This window comes from Notolepis coatsorum, assembly GCF_963971535.1.
Source record: "Notolepis coatsorum genome assembly, chromosome: 1".
NCBI lineage: Eukaryota > Metazoa > Chordata > Actinopteri > Aulopiformes > Paralepididae > Notolepis > Notolepis coatsorum.
This window is the reverse complement of record NC_140165.1, coordinates 310,470,082-310,487,924: the sequence shown is the minus strand read 5'-3', so window position 1 is coordinate 310,487,924 and position 17,843 is coordinate 310,470,082. Positions and strand designations below refer to the sequence as shown.

General features: G+C 41.9%; 1 protein-coding gene across 1 annotated transcript in view; it reads left to right on the top strand.

Annotated features, from left to right (window-relative positions):
* Positions 1–9,186, top strand: part of LOC311237987 (uncharacterized protein) — a 43,817-nt gene extending 34,631 nt beyond the window's left edge. Inside the window, exons 9-12 of the mRNA XM_084325958.1 lie at positions 708–1,120; positions 3,804–3,908; positions 5,234–5,387; positions 6,910–9,186. Of these exons, the coding sequence (XP_084182084.1) occupies positions 708–1,120; positions 3,804–3,908; positions 5,234–5,387; positions 6,910–6,953 (716 nt within the window). The 3' untranslated portion in view covers positions 6,954–9,186. The remainder of the gene's footprint in view (positions 1–707; positions 1,121–3,803; positions 3,909–5,233; positions 5,388–6,909) is intronic.
* The last annotated feature ends 8,657 nt before the right edge of the window (positions 9,187–17,843 follow it).

Sequence of the window (17,843 nt, the reverse complement as noted above, 5' to 3'; positions counted from 1 at the left end):
AACTGCTTGAGAACACGCACAGGCATGCATTGTAGGGATGTCCCGATCACGTTTTTTTGCTCCCGATCCGATCCCGATCATGTGATTTTGAGTATCTACCGATACCGATATTTCCCGATCCGATCAATTTTTTTTTTTTTTATTTAAATATATATTTTTTTTATTCAACAAACATGACCATGTTCACGTCTTAAACTCATACTGAGGCCTTAGTTTTGGTTTTAAATTGCATACTTGTATAGGAGAGTGTGGCTGGTCTGCTGTTCTGCAGCTGGATACTATTGGTTTGTTTTGGCAAAATTCTTCTGCTCTGTGTGACAATAAATAAATGAATGATGATATGCAATTTAAAACCAAAACTAAGGCCTCAGTAGGAGTTTAAGACGTGAACATGGTCATGTTTGTTGAATATATATATATTTTTTTTGCCGATCCCGATCTTCGGAAAATCACGTGATCGGATCAGGACATCCCTAATGCATTGGGTCGCAGATGAAATGACTCTCTGCACTTGACCCAAACCCTACACAGAAGGTAAGCAGCAGAAGATGTAATAGGGGGGTGGGTATTTTATTTAACATTTCACAAGGTTTGAACGAAAGGCCCTGTTCTACTTTGCGTCACTGTCACAGAGACAAATTTGTGTACATTCATTGTATTTGTCAGATCAAGTGTTTCTGAATCTAATCGCCATGTCTCTCTGGCAGACGGCAGGATTTCTGACCCGATGTTTCCGGGAGAGTATCCCAGAGGTCCTCTCTCCGACTTCCCGATGGGCGGCATGAACCAGGGCTACTTGGGACCCGATAAAGGTCCTCGCCAGGGCGGAGGAGGGGACGGTTTTGGGTCGAGTGGCGGAAGAGACCGCTTCGAGATGGCCGGAGTGTTGGGCGACAGCCCTGAAAGACATTACCCTGACGAGTTCCGGGGCGACCTGATGGGGAACAGGCCGATGGACAGGCCGGCTGACAGACCCATCGACGGACCCATCGACAGACCCATCGACAGACCCATCGACAGACCCATCGACGGACCCATCGACGGACCCATCGACAGGCCGGGCTTGATGGGAGCACCCTCAGACAGCGGCAGCCTCACCGCTACCTTGCTCCAGTGCCTGGTGAGTGTCTCTTGATGGAACATGTATTTTGTGTTTTCTACAGAGCGGAGGGACTGGGAGACCCATGTTACTGACCAGACACTCTATATCAGTGGTGGCTGTCGTAGTGTAGAGCTATTGTTTTAACAAACAGAAAATACCAGGGCGGCTACGTGGTGCAGCGGGCAAGGCGTTCACCACGAATACTGGAGACTGGGCTCGAACAGGTTCGCCTCCCTGTTCGAGCCCAGCGCTCCACATTGCTTTCAGTTTAGCTGGTCGTCCGCACTAATACACATTGGCAGTATTAGGGGGAGGGAAACTGATGGGTGGGGATCGGGCGTTGTGGACAGCGACTCCTACAGGTCGGTTGGTGCGCCTGCGCAGTAGAATCGGGAAGCGACGGTGGCGGGGCCCCTCCAAAGCCCAGACCCCTGACGCTGAAAGATCGAGCCGCGCAGGTGGAAAGATGCGACCGCTGTTACCTCGAGTATCGGAGGGGACTCGGTGGGCAGTCAGCCTGACATTAATAAACAGCAGTCTGTTATAATCAAATTTTTATGATCTAACGAATTCCGTTATATTGGACATTTGTATTAATTATATCAAGCGAAGAACTGAGAAATTTGGCAGAGAGAGACGGCAACATTATCGTGGGTTTGCGTGATGTATATCTCCACCTCCCAACGACTTGGTGCTGGTCATAATGTCCGGTGAAAATAATTCCCTCTAAGCACAATTTGATTATTTGAATTGTATTAAAATAGGCTAAAATTAAATAGCCTATGCGATGAACGAAACAATCATTACATTTGTTTCATCGTTGCTTCACCAAGCAGGTCTGTCTAATAATGACAACGGTGTGTCAGCGCGAGCTTGCTGCTAGATTTACGAGAAGCATGGAGCTGCAGAACCGCAGAGCAGCAGTGTTTTCAGGTCCGGTCGGGGGACCGCTCAGCAGCGCCCCCCACCCAACAGCTGAATTGCCAATGGCTGAATTGGAGTACTGCACTGTGCCGGCAAAGCTGGGGGGTTCTGTGGGTCTGCATAATTAAATATGTTTAATAATCTGATCTGAGGTAAGCAATTTATTTTACCAGTCTTGGGGTAATCAGATCTATTTGTGTGTGTGTGTGTGTGTGTGTGTGTGTGTGTGTGTGTGTGTGTGTGTGTGTGTGTGTGTGTGTGTGTGTGTGTGTGTGTGTGTGTGTGTGTGTGTGTGTGTGTGTGTGTGTGTGTGTGTGTGTGTGTGTGTGTGTGTGTGTGTGTGTGTGTGTGTGTGTGTGTGTGTGTGTGTGTGTGTGTGTGTGTGTGTGTGTGTGTGTGTGTGTGTGTGTGTGTGTGTGTGTGTGTGTGTGTGTGTGTGTGTGTGAGTGAGTAAAATCAGGAAATGAGACAATATATTTTTCAGCCCGCTTCTCTAGCGTGCATAAGTACATGTACTATTGATAATCTAGCGTTTATTTGAAAACGATTCATAAATAGGCCGAAAAAAATTACAACGTTTTTGTGTATTCCAGTAAATCACGGAATCTATATATTTTCCTGAACCTTTAAAGAAAACGAGGGCTTTTCAAAATGCTATAAAACGGAAATGAACCGATTATTAAAAAAATTATAATAATAATAATAATCCGTTTCGACAATGTTGACTGCAAACAAGTCATTGATAAGCGACGGGCAGATTAGACACATAATTTAAGACATAGATTATGCGTTTAGAGCGCTATCATCAGATCTATCATCTTACATTTTTCAAAATGTTCAGTTGCTATTGCCTGCACTCATCTGTGTTTCATTACACAGAGTGCATGCTTACCAACTGTCCGTCTGCAACACTACTATCACCGACATCTAAGAAGGGAGATCCCCCCCTTGAATGGCCCTTCTAAGGTTTCTCTCCTCCACACTGCCTGTGGTGAATTTTTTCCCCTATTGCTAGGTTTTAGTGAGTTTTTCCTTACCTTCGCGTGGGGTATGTCTGGGAGTGTTTGCATTCATTCATTTATTTTGCATTTATTTTAAATTTGTTGGACCTTATGGTGTCGTGTTCTTGTTTTGTTCTTGACTTATTGTTATGTTTCTTCTTGACTTGTTTAAAGAAGACGTGTCCGGCCCATGGGGACATTAACGTGTGTTGTCGGGCCTTACAAATAAATTTGATTTGATTTATCATTGAAGTGGGTGGTGGCATTCAAGGATAAATAGTGCACGCCACGCTTAGTGTTAAGTAAAAAAGTATTATATGTTAACAGGGGGTGGGGGACTTCCCATTGAATATAAATAGTTAGTTTTGCCCATCCCTAAAAATCACCATGATTAATTAATTAGGAATCGTGATGCTAATCGTGGGGCAGCGGTGGCCTAAAGGTTAGAGAAGCGGGTTTGTGACCGGAAGGTTGCCGGTTCGATCCCCGGGACGGGCAGGAACACCAACCGCTGAAGTGCCCTTGAGCAAGGCACTTAACCCCCAACTGCTCCAGTGGAGTTGCTCAGTGGCCAATGGTGTCAACTGTGGTTGTACTGGGCAGCTCCCAGGTGTGAATGGAACTGTGTGAATGTGAAGCAGGGCGTTCCTGAAAAAGAGCATCTGTGCTCAGCGAACCTACCCTGGGTAAATAAAGGTTAAAAAAAAAATGCTTTCCATCTGATCACACCAGCTGTTGGTTTCCATTCTACAAAACATGCCGATAACTTTCCACAGGATTCCTTCTGCATCGAGAACGATAACGATGCCCATATCGTACTGATGGTGACGCAGAAGCTAACGGACGTGCTGATGGATTACCGCATCCGTAGTGCTAACTCGGTATGAGACCCCTCATGTTGTGTTCACACACTACAGCTAAAACTAACTGTAAGCAGAATGGAGAGGATTAAGTGGCTAGTTGTAGAAGTATGTTTAACCTGCCACTCTGCATTCAGCTTTGCGTTCAGACTACAAAGCGTACACAGTGCCATAGTTTAGTAGCGTTAAGCTACACTGTAGAGTCGGGGTTCTTATACTTTTCTAGCATTTGACCTCAAGTTACTTATACTCCTGCATATAACCCATATAACTCTGTATGATAGCATGTACAATCAAATATTTATATATTTTTTACCCAGTTTAATCACCTGGGCCCAGTAGTTCAAAACTTTGAATCTCAATCATATCCGAATGAAATCCCATTTCTTGTGATCCAGGATCAGACAACTCGGCCAGATTTTGTCCCGGTATTTCAAAGCAATTCAGGATAGGATCACCCTGATCCAGATTCAGACTTTTCAAGATGATTTAAATCCTAAATATCAGTGCTTTAATCCTACCGATCTCCATCTAGTGGATATGAAAAAGAATACAAGGAAGACAAGAGACTACATTGCAGAGACATCTATAATGTCTAATTATATTTTTAAATGCATAAAGGACATAAAATCATAATGGAATTGTAATTAAAAAAAAATACTCTCACTAGGGTAACAACAAAAAGAAACTTAATTCAAAGGCAGCTGGATCATTCAGGTGTGCTGAATTCTAAGTGAGGTTTCAGTTAGCTGAAGGTAATGACAGATGGACTTTTTTTGTTAGAAGATATATATTTTTTTTAATCTAAATTACATTTGTGATTGACAATCGATAAATCGGGACAAGATTATCGATAAATATCCATAGAGCATTTTATTTTTTTTGCGCAGCAGCTCGCGCAGGCAGGGGGCAACTTAGTCACGTCACTCGGTTGGTATTGCTGATTGGCTCTAACAGGGTATTTTTGTATACAGCGAACAGGTCTATAGTTAAGAACTGACAGAGGGGGAGCTCCCGTAGCTCACCGCATATCTCTGCGCTATTTCTGCGTCGGGGAAAACCGTGCTCGTCACGGATCTGGGGGACACGAGTTCGATTCCCGGACCCGCCGTCATTTCTCAGAATGTCTTCCCCTGCTCTACATCCCATTTCAACCTGTTTCTGTCGGTCATGCTTGACCAGAAAAGCGATAAACGCTAAAAAATAAAGTTTAAAAAAAAAAAAGAACTGACAGAGGAAGTGGTGTAGATAAACAATTATAAAATAACTATAAAAAATATAGTATGCATTGCAAGTTCTATGGAGAACAGTGTTTGAATTTAAACTCTTTTCTATGTTTCTTCTAGGGCCCCAGTATGAGCAACAGTATGAACAGCAGCATGAACAACAACAACTCATCCATGAGTTCCATGAGCTACTCCTCCCCTCCTTCCAGAATGCCCAGCACCGGAAACCATTACTCAGGCAACCACTCAGGCAACCTCTCAAGCAACCACTCAGGTACACACAGTGTCGTCTTGAGGCTCCCCAAATCTCCTCACCTGAGATTTCATCTGAGCCGTGCCTTATTAAAAGTGATTTATACTTTCTAAGGAATGTTCAGCATCAATGGGGATATCACACAATCACAGACTCTGTGCATAGGGTATGTGCAGTGTCCAGGCATTAAAGCGCTCCGTCTTGAGACGGATTTCCGTCAATTTGATTCGGAGTCGTGACGGATTTTCCTGGTAGAATATGATTTGTAGATGCATACAGATTTAAACAAAAAAATTGATACCGTTGCCGTGCCAAGCAGTCATTGGCGAGCAATAATGGCAGGACGCAGCGACTCGAGAGACAGGATTGCGCTAATAGTTCGTCGTCGGAAATGTATAATAATCGCAAGATACATTCAGACTGTTTTGGATCTAACTAAATGGATTCATGGACACATTTATGCCCGGACCACAAAGCTTATTGAAGGGTTAGCGGCGGCACGACGGCTCTACCGGTGAGTCCGTCAGCCTGTTATATGAAAATGTAATTATAGTGCTGTCAGACCCTGATACGGGTTGTCTTTTCCTTTTAGCTAACGCTATTAAATAAAAATATACAGTGGAGGTTAAAATAAGAATGACTTTGCCTGGGGAAAAAAAGTTCAGTCAGGAGATGTTTTTTATATGACGCACCCCCGCGGGAATCGACTTTACCATAAATCATAGGCTGATATACGCTACATTGTCTTTAAACATATAAATCTTACAGGACAAAGTAATAGATGTTATCACTTTTATTCTTTTAAATTTGGATTAAGAACATCCGTTCCCTTTTTTTTTATTGAGTGCACTCAAAACAGACTTTATTGGGTACCCTTTTTATTTCATTTATTATTTTCTTTAATGTGGACCATTTCATGGATCCTTATGTTGTGTACTGAACCTGGTGAACTCCCTTTAAGTTACATATAAAAGTTAAAACGTAGATCACGGTGCCTGTGTATTTGACCTATAGTTGATGTACCACTGCAGTTAGAACTGATAGCGTTGAATTACAGTAGGTACAATAACACCAGACTCCCTGGATGGATAATGAATGGAAATAATAGAATAAAAGAAATAACAATTAACCCGACTGTTCTCGCGTTTGGCGCTCAAGCGTTGGTGAGTTAACCCGACTTTATTCGGGTATGGCGTCCATTGAGTTAACGTTACCGCTCGTTTTGTTTACGCTACTGAAGTTAACATTACCACTCGTTGCTTCGGGAGATACCATTACTGTTTTGCCAGCGGTGGCCTGCATTTTAGATCAACAACTATGGCAACCAATCAGGGGCTCGGTTCCACCATAGGACAGAACAGCAGTTGGAACGCAGTCCCTGATTGGCTCTGATTGCATGGCAATTCCTGGAAATCGATGGATACGATGAAGACCAGTCTGTATCGCAAAAGTAGAAAAACATTTGCGAGAAAGACCGTCTTCCAGGCTATGCTGTTCAGTCTTTTACCCTTCCGTGTGTTGATCATCTATCCTCTCTCTGCAGGTCCATCCTGGTATTCTGACGGTCCATCCAGGTTCTACAACTGACCCTAGTTCTCACACCTACCCAGGGACGTGCACAGGACTTTAGAGGGGCAGGTGCTCAGATGCTGAAAAGAGCACTATACCTGTGTATGTTATGCATTTTTTTTATTCCAATCCCGATTTGTATTTGAGATTCCCAAATCCCATCGGACTTGACTTCTTCGTGTCCCTCAGTGAGTGTAATACCAGCATTCAACTGTATGCGCCACAGCGGTTTCTATCATCATCATCATCATCAACACCACCCACGCTATGCATAAAATACGTGAAAAACTTCGGATTCAAATCAAAGTTGCATAAATTCTGTTCTTTTATCTAGAAACTTGGTTTGTATTTGAATTGTTTTAATTTCTTTTGTATATATCGTATAGGTTGGACCAAGTTTTTTTTTTTTTTTTTTTTTTTTTTTTTTTTATATAAATGTTACATAGCTTTTAATTCTCCGCCAAACACGAGATTTCTAGTGTTTCAAATCCAAGCGTTGAGCGCCAAACCAAACATGTCTCATTTTTAGATCCTTTTAAATTTTTTCCCATTCTAAACACTTGCGCGGACCCGTCTGTTTCTCCCTGGCACCGCTGCCTACGCTATAATTAGAATGGCGATCGAATCCCAACAGGTGGCAGTATCGCCTACCTTTTGAACTGGGTCTCTCAGCTGTCTCTCAGTGCCTCTGTACCTCCGGCTGCAGGAATCCCCTCCCCCTCAAAGTGAATCAGCACACAGCCATCTGTCGCCGATTTGCTCGCCTGAAACCTATTGTTTCCCGTATTATAGCCAGGCCCAATGCACACCAGTAATGGTGATCGCGATGGAACTACTGAGATTATTCATTTTGGAGTACCTTCTGACAAAGGTAAGGTCTATTTTAGGTCTATTTTACCGAACCTAAAACATGCTTTTGTATTGATCACAGCGTCGTATTTTACAGAACCTAAAACATGCTTTTGATAACGATCGCAGCTTCGTAAAACGACCCCCCCCCCCCTTGATGACTTTGTGAAGAAACATCTATATGTTATATACCTTTTTGATTTGGAAATAATATAGGTTTCAGGCGAGCAACCCGAACGATTTGCGCATATGCATATAACACGTCATATCTCACAATCTAGAAAACGAGACTGGATTATTTTGAAACAAGGCGATGTTTAGTGTGGAATAGCGCACAAGCGAAAGTATGTAGAAATTAACTGGTTTGACCCTGTTGGACTATAAATAGTGCCTGTCAGGGCGGCTGGGTGGCGCAGCGGACATTGCGCTCGTCACCAACGCAAGAGACACCGTGTTCGTATCCGGCTGTTGGCGTTGCCTCCGGCTTGGGCCGGCCGTCATACTAACTCAATTGGCAGAGTTAGCGGGTGGAAGTCGATGGGTGGTAATCTGGACGTTGTGGACAGCGACTCCTACAGGTCGGTTGGGGGACGCCTGCACAGCAGAGACAGGAAATGGCGGGGGTAGTGTGAGCCTCCCACACGTTACACCTCGCCAATGAGAGTCCGCGCTGGCAGGTGAAAAGATGTGACAGGCTGCCTCCTCGTGTATCGGAGGGGACACGTGATGCAAGGCTTCTATCCTCCCTACAACCGGCCAGTGGGGGGCATATGCGAGCAACGTTCAAGACAGGGGAGGGGAGAACTGGCACAGCGAAATTGGGATGGGAGAAAAAATAGAAAAAGAGGAGAAAAAGTGGATACCTGTGGGCCTCTGCGGGTCGGTGTTAAAGAGGCTGATGCTTTGACTCGCTGGGGCACCGGACTCTGGGTCTTCGAGGGTTGGGGATCGTGGTTGATGGGGGGGGCTCGGGTTGGTCACTGTGCAGTCTGTCTCAATTATTGTCTTGTTGTGTTAAGTTGTTGCATTGGGATGTCTTTTTATGTATTATTATTGTATTTATTGTGATATGTCTTTGTTTCATGTTTGAAAAAAGAAAATAAAAATTTGATCACAAAAAAAGACAGGCGAGGGGAGAATTGGCACAGCGAAATTGGGATGGGAGAAAAAAATAGGAGAACAAGTGGATAAAAAAAAGAATAGATATAGCGAATAAAAGAAATAACGATCATAAAAACGAGTTAACTCGTTTTTGGCGATATTCGCATAGCGGGCAATAACAAGTTAACTCGTTTTTGGCAATTAATGTGTTAGTCATTCAACTTGTGGTCATAGCTTCTTCTGTACACCTGATATTTCTTAAAAGTATTTGAAACCTGGTGAATAAATGAATACAACACTCTTCTACACATGGTTGTACTTGTTTTTGTTTTTAACTTCAATGTATAAAAGCATATTCTTTTATATTCTTCTTATAAAAGCACATTGTGGTTCCGTTTCATAGTAGGCTATATAATTAGGTTTTAAACGAACAGGTACATATCCATCTTAAAGCAAAATGAGAACTGTTACTCATAATATAGCCTGTATAGTCTGTTGTCGTAAATTAATCCTAATTGTCAACATGATTGCCCCACTTTTTAAATCTTATCTTTAGACCAAATGATGGGTCATTCCACCAGAAACGTACATTTCCACTTCTAAAAATCTTGACTTTTTTTTTTTATTCTTTAATCTGAACATTGAGTCATATGGAGGACATGTTAATTCAATGGACGCCACGGTCTAGCCCATCTTTTGTTCCTACTGGGCCAACGCTCTGAGATAGGAATAAGTGGTGGTGTTTGCAGGGCTATATATTATAGCTATCGATACAATACTATGGCCTTTTGACATCACCTATCTATCGTTCAATATATGAAAAAGAATAATTTTTTTCGCCAATACGTTCCCGTGTTATACCGTGGTGAATATGAATATAGTTTAGAGTGATCCTGTCTAATCCCAGAAAACGACGATATACAGTCAAATGTGATTTTCACTAAAAGCGTTGCTGTTTCTCGCCTGTACACGCTACTATTTCCAAATAAAATATATAAAATGGGTATTATGTTTCATCATGAATGCATGAAAGGGGGGGGGGGATTGTCTTTTGATGGTCACCAACGGCATACGTTGTGGAGTTAAGTCATGGTTGGATCACAGCAGGATTGATATCATATGGTCCTTACCTTCACTAGGATGTACCCCAAAAAGAATATTCCAATTGTCTGATCGCGAGTTCAAGTACAGGTGTCCATCGTGTCGCCAACATAATCAACCACAACGGATGCATCGGAGGCATTCTCAATGGGATCGGGATACCCGCCCGACAAAGAAAAGTGGGACCGGAGACATTTGATCGACGCACATGCCAAGATATAATGTTACAAAGGGTGCTCGATACTGCCACCTGGGTGGATGCGGCCGGTATTGCACTTTGGCATTCTCAGGATGATTCCCCATGTTAACCCTGAGTCCATGTGCCTGTAATGAATGGAAATATCGAATAAAATAAATAACGATGAAAACCCGACTATACTCGGGTCTGGCGCTGAACGGTCTGCGAGATAACCCGACTATCATCGGGTCTGGCGTCCAAAGAGGTAAACTATAAGAAACACATCATGTCACCTCAGCATGTTTTTATACTTGAATAAAATGTATTTGTACACATAATTTCACCCATAAATGTCAGGCCCTGTCACAGAAATGTTTTAATATGTTTGAATGGTTTCCTAATAAATGTATTTGATACAAATAGCATGTTCTTATTCATCACAATTTCCCTGATTGTATCTAACATGGTTTTGTAATTCATATAAGAAATGTAAGCTACTTTTCGGTCATCTGTAGTGGATGGTAAGCACAGAATAACTGCCAGGCACTCATATAGTTAACAAATAAAAAAAACTACCCTTACATAGATTTGTACAAAAAGCGCAACAGTGGATATACCGCCATCTTCATTTACACAGTTAAAAGACATTATTTCATCAATATTTTCTTAAATAGTAAATTTCTATATCTTAAATGTCCTGTGTGACGACTGACCGTGGCATGACAGGACTGACTGTTGTGACGGGACTGACTTTATGGATTTAGTTGATGCAGGAAAGGTTATGTTTTGTGTTCTTTAATTAAATTCCTATTTAAAATTATGATTTTAATGTTAACACATCATTGGGCACTGTGCCCATCTTATACCACTCTCTGCCAGCACTGTAAGCCTATGGAGATGTTTACCTTCTTTGCAGGGCTATAACTTTTTAAATTGTATTGCTATATTGACATTACTATGGCCCATTCAACATCGATTATCTATCGTTCCGGATGTGAGAACGTTATATTTTTTTCATTCATACCTTGTTGTGTTAATACCGTCTTGAATATAAGTATGTTTATAAGCTTTTCTGCTGTAATTCCAAAAACGCTAGTTATAGGCCCAAACGCATATGATAGATTATCGATTGCCATTTCTTTCCTATACACGCTATATTAAAAAATTCAAATGTATATGATCCGTATACATTATGCTTCACCATGCGTGGAGGAAAGGGGGGGGCGGGGGTCGTCTATAATTCCTTTATCGTCAGTAACGGCTTTATTTTTTTTGAACAAATGTTTTTTATTTTCCCTTTTTTAACATGAAACTAGACAAACAATACAGTAACCGTAATAATCAATGATAAATCACAGGACAATGACAGAAATAATAATAACAATAATGACAGTCCAGTAATTAAGTCAAAATGAATGTAGATTAAAAGACGTATAAGGAAAGTTTGATTGATTGTAGCCACGCCCCCTTTTGAGATGATTTATGACCCCCTAAGTCCCGCCCCCTTTTCTGATTGGTCGAGGATTCAAGGAGGCGGGACATCCGGTTTAGAGGGGAGGGACATCCGGTTTTAGGAGGGGAGGGACATCTGGTTACGGAAGGGGAGGGGTTGTAAGGGGCGGGGACTTCCGTTTTTAGATATTTTTTTCAGAAATAAAAGATTTTTTTTTTTTTCAGATTGTATTTGTGTATTCCAAGGTTTTCAGAATAAACATTTCACAATAAGTATTCCAAAAGTCTTAAGAAAAATACAATATCTTCACAATATGTATTTGTGTGGACATAAACATTTCAAATGTCTGTTTCTTAACACTTTGGGTGCCGGGAAACGCTTAAACACGTCATTCCCGGCCATGCTCAAGTTGCCGAAGACGCTTTACAGCGTCTTTAATATCAATATTTCAAAAATCTGGGATCGGATTCATATGTCCCCTCCGCTGGCCTGAGATCCACCAGGAGGACCCACTGAGCTCTCTGGCGGTTCAGGAGCGCCATCTGGTGGCCGATCGGCGCAATCGCTTAACAGGAAGTGCCATAGAGGTTGTGCTGGACGGCCGTATTACTTCCGGGCACTCGCTATAGGTCCCGGCATTCTAGCTCGTCACAATACACAGCGATCGATTGCCAATAACTCGATAAACAACATGATTTGGACGTATATACCATTATACAAGCTGGAGATGGACCGGGTAAATCTACATCCCATAATGATAAAATGTCTACTCTACGATGATCGCCCAACGGCGCGCGGAGACTGGGGTGAGTTTTAGCGTGTAAAGTTACCGTCTTCGATACTAACTGCTATTATCAACATTTGACCCACATTAGATGATTGGTATAACGCTGCCCACGGAATTATAAACACCCCCTAGCCCATCCGGTCAACATCAGATGACGTGTAGTAACTTCTAGAAGTACGTCTAGTTGGAATTTTTTATATCGCGCTGATTGCCATAAAACTGTATTGCATCATCAATATAATGTATTTGGGGCTATAGATCACGTTCTGGAGAAAGCTGCAGAAAGAGATGAAAACATACTTATACATTAGACCATACTTTACTATGAATATGTGAATGAAAAAGTTTAACGTTGCTACACAATGAACAATACATATAGGACTTTGAATGGGCCCTAATAATGGCAATGTAGCAATAGAATTTAAAAAGTTATAGCCCTGCAAAGAAGGGGACTTTCTCTATAGACAAATAGAGCTGGCAACCTACGGTTGATAATGAATTTAACCCATGGCAGCCAAAGTGTTAAGATTGTGTGTATTCCAAGGTTTACAGATTAAACATTTAAAGTGTGTGTTTTCTTAATGCCAAATGCAAAATACAATGTGTGTTTTCTTGCAAGTGGTATGGTTTGAGCAGAAAGAATTCTCCCCATGCTGTGTGTGTCTACCTCTCAGTAGAGTGTTTCTGAAATGTCAAACTGCAGCTTCTCTGAAAAGTGACATCCCCCTTCGCTGTCATAGAAGGAGGGAGAATGACGATAACAAATAGGTGGACTCAAAAGTGCCGTATTCAGTTACTGCCAAGTCCAAAAGATTTATGACCCTCCGACTTCCCCCTCTCTGGCAGTTTGGTGTGTGTGTGTGTGTTCGCTCAAGGAAACTGTTGGTTCTCCTTTTTTCTGCAGAACACACTTATTCTGCAAGGGTGTCTAACCGCTCAAGGAAACTGTTGGTTCTCCTTTTTCTGCAGAACACACTTATTCTGCAAGGGTGTCTAACGATGAAACTCCCTTCGTGGTCGTGAAGGAGGGAGTTTCATGATGAAGGGTGGTTCTCCTTTTTCTGCAGAACACACGATTCTGAAAAGTGACACTTAGGTTGATCCGACCCTCTCAGCAGAAAAAAAGCAAGGCCCCTCAAAAAGGTGTCACGGTGTGTCTGTATGGCACAATGGTGCTTAGAACTGTGTTGAAAATAGAGATGTCTCTTGTCATTCAGAAACCTATAATGTTTTTTTTCAGAAGCGGCATATTACTATCGCTGATGGGGGCAGGTAGTTAGTAATAAAACAGGGGTGTGTATGAGGGTGTCTTCACAACTTAATATTACAGTGAAAGAATAAAAAAGAAACTGTCCGCACAGACAATGGCTTTAGAAAACCCTACTACTATAGATTTCTCAGAGGATGATCAAAACAGTATTATTTCGATGGAGAGCTTTAATAGGCTACTAATACGGGCTAGCATTGGTAGTATGTGTATAGGAGGCGTTATGGGAGTATGTTTTTGTCTTTGGAAGGTGTGCGATATTATCCATGACATAAATGGGGGCGTTGTGTAGGGAAAAAAAGCTATATATATGTTTCTGATTGTGACTGATAGATCCAAGAGCATAATGGCTGACAATATTTGTACCCCGGTTATACACACATCTGACAGAATAGCGCGTATTAGGGCATTATTGAGGGCACCGTGCAGATATGGACGAGGTATTTATAATGAAGTGTGGCCTACGAGCGACGGAATATTGAGTCTGGAATATGACGGAAGATTAGACAGAGTTGTGATATACAAACTGGGCCTAACGGACTTCGAAGGCATTGGAGAGAGGCCGGAGCTCTATTTAAGCGAAAGAGAGTTCTGGCAGATAAAAAATAATTCTTTTGACGCGCTAGACGGTTTGGCCGTCAGAAAGCTCAAGGAAGGACAGCTAATCAAACTGTTAACAGGCTCCAGTGACTTAGAAAGTTATTTTGTATATTACACAGCACGTATCTCTATACATAACGAGCCAGGCGTTAGTGGAGTGGGGGATATGACCATTTTCAAACGGTATGCATTTGGAGCCGAGAGTGTTCTATTTACTGTGCCGGTGAACACGTGGTTAGAATGTCTTCACACATGTGGAGCTGTCACGAGCGAGATGCAAGCAGATATGGATCATTTGAAAAGACGTCTCTTTCCATACAACGAATCAGAGGAAGACGATACCAAAAGTCCTGGCGAGGGTGTGATGGAAGGGGCGTGTCAACCGTAAAAGACCCTTTTAAAAAAGAAAAAAAAGTTACAATGGACTTTAAAGACTTTAATCATGGCCTCCTTCAACACTGGATACGAGCTGGAGTCTGCTGTACCCGACTCACCGCTACTCTGCATTACTCCAACGATGAATACCTGCGAAACACCTGATCTGTCATCACAAGATACCATAGCCGATGGAGAGGCTGGGGACACACAGCCTAATGGAGAATGGCGATCACACACACCCAAATCTGATTTCCCGCAAGACCTGCCTGTCACAGAGAGGAGACGACTTACAGTACTGCCCATTGTGGTTGACGAGAGAGCGGGATTCCTAGATCATCTAATGATTGCCAGCATTAAACTACTTCTGGCCGAAGTGTTGAAGTGCTGTGTCGATCTACATCTCATAGAGCATTGCTATGGTTGTACCATTCAGCACCCGAGTCAGCGTCATCATGAATGCTTGTTTGAACCTGCATTGTATTACATGATCAACGAACCAGCACTAATGACTATGTTATGGAGTGGTGAACTGATTCCTACCATTAGCGCCCTCCTGGGCCGGCTCTGTTTAGCCATTCCATCACTGCTAAGAATGCAAGGAATCTGCGAGGGGCTCCTCTATGAATTTCAGTCATTTAAGAATAGCGAATGTCTGAAGGATTTGATTAAGGAAATACACCTTGATTACCCAGAGATTGATACAGAGGCCGTCTACGATTCAATACTTCTCTTCATGTCCACTGTGCCAAAACTGGCAAAAGTCTATAGAGTGTGATTTGTTTATTTCTGAAAAAAATTAAAATGGTGTGTTTAAAAAAAAAGAAATGTCTCCTGCTTACTTATTCACTCATGTATTATAATCCAAGGGGTGTGGTGGTTTGAAAATATGGATGGCCTACTAGCTAAAATATATTATGACCCCGCAAATCCAGGTTCGTTTGGGGGTGTCGAACGCTTGCTTGCGTAAGGCTACAGGAGATAAAGTAGGGATAAATGTTATTAAAACCTGGTTATCAAAGCAGGATAGCTACACTCTACATAAGCAGAGTTATAATAACACGTTTCACTCCAGTATTAAAATGAAGCCTACAGAGGTCTCTAAAGATAACATAGTACAGGTATTTCAGAACCTGTATGGAACAGTACCTCTAACGCATTAAAAAAAAAACTAGATTTAAATTTGATATAGGCACTACTGTGCGTATATCTCAATATAAGTCTGCCTTCGACAAGCACTATGAGCAGACGTATACGTACGAGACGTTTATTATAGAGAAGCGTTTAGCCCGTCTCCCTGTTGTGTATGTCCTTAAAGACCAAGATGGTGAAAGGGTAAAAGGAGTTTTCTACAAATTGGAGCTGCAAAAGATTGTGGAAGGGACGAATAAAACATACAAGATAGAAAAATGTATTGAGAATAAAAGGATAAACGGCAAGATGTATACGCTGGTAAAATGGATAGGATGGCCTGCGAAATTTAATTCTTATATCTTAAAGAGTACTCTCAGAGCTGTATGAATAAGGTTCTTATATAATCCTATACTTTTTTAAGGACTGTAATCATAATTCCGCATATTAACACGATGGAGGGGTTCTACGTTACGCTCCCTTCCAACGCGTGCATGTCTGTGTTCCCCAATAATAAGGCTTCTAGTTTCAATATTAATCTGGCTAAGCCCCTCCAATTAAAAGGTGATTGGTTAGTTGGTCTGGCAGAAATAACATACCCTCATACATGGTATAATTTGCCCCCCGAGTCAGCATATTATGAATGCAGACATCTAAAACATCATCCCGACATGTTGGTTGAAACAATAAGGATAGGCTCAGGGGGTTACTATAAAAATACTAAACAATTAATAAAACTAATCACAGATAGTTTACGCACGACAGGTGATAAAAAGGCGGGCTCCTTTATAACGAGATCACTAATAGATGTGTGTTTACGGGGAGTGGTGTGTACGAGGTGAGATTCTCTCCAAGGCTATCTTATGTTATAGGATTGAAATCCGATAAATGGTATGATCTAGCTAATATAGAGGCCCCATATCCTGCAGATCTGGGTTCTGGTGTATATAATCTATTCATATATTCTAATCTGTCAGACCACCAGCTCATAGGGGGTTCATACGTTCCTCTATTATCTACGGTACAAATCAAGGGGACATATGGAGATTTGATAAACATACGTTATGATCGTGTGCATTATTCTAGGGTATCAAAAACCGATATAAATACTATTCAAATAGAAATCAAGACAGACACGGATCAGTTGGTCAATTATACGTACGGGAAAGTGTTAGTAAAATTACATTTTAAGCCCTTGGACATAAGCGTGTAATAAAAAAAAATATTATGGACCCACACGTGCATCCTAACCGTTTCGTTAATTATTATGTAAATCAGGTGGGACACGGCTTAGCTGGATTTGCAGGGGCACCGGTGCAATACGGTCGAGGGATAGGTTCTATCTTCTCCAGATTATTCAAATTTGTTATGCCTTTTCTTAAAACAGGTATTAACATAGCTAAACCACACATCAAGACCGCGGCTAAAAATATAGGCAAAGAGGTTTTAGACGACGTCATTCAGAAGGTCACCACTAGGATGGGGGAACAGAGAGGTTCCGGTTTCGGCATGAGGCCTTCGAGAGGCATGAGGTCATCGAAAAGAAGGATACCTCCTGGCTGTAGAGTGACAGCTATAAAGAATAAGAGATCTTATAAGAAGAAGCCGGTTAAAAGAAGAGGTCTTAGTCAGAGTGAAACATGATTCATCACCGGTCTCAAGAGTGCTCTAGATCCGAGTTGGATATTTTTGCAGCCCCTTATACTCAGCTATCGATCGAGCGAAGTGATTATATTGAAATATCCCCCATAACAGCTCTAACTAGAGATTCCCCTATAGAATTTAATATACCAGGTGAAGGAGAGCGGTACATGGATCTCAATAATACGTTACTGTAGACTCCTTTACCTATAAGCCTACTGCGAGGGGCAAGTGGGCTGGCTTGAGTTAGACGCATGCTTGAAGAATTCAATGTCCAGAGTGCTCGTATCATTTTCGATATGCCAATCCTTTTATTGACCATTATCAACCAAATAATATAATACAAAAAACTCTTTTCCTAATTACACTGAACGCCGACCTATACGGCACATCAACACGAACACGACAAGACACGGTCAAAAACT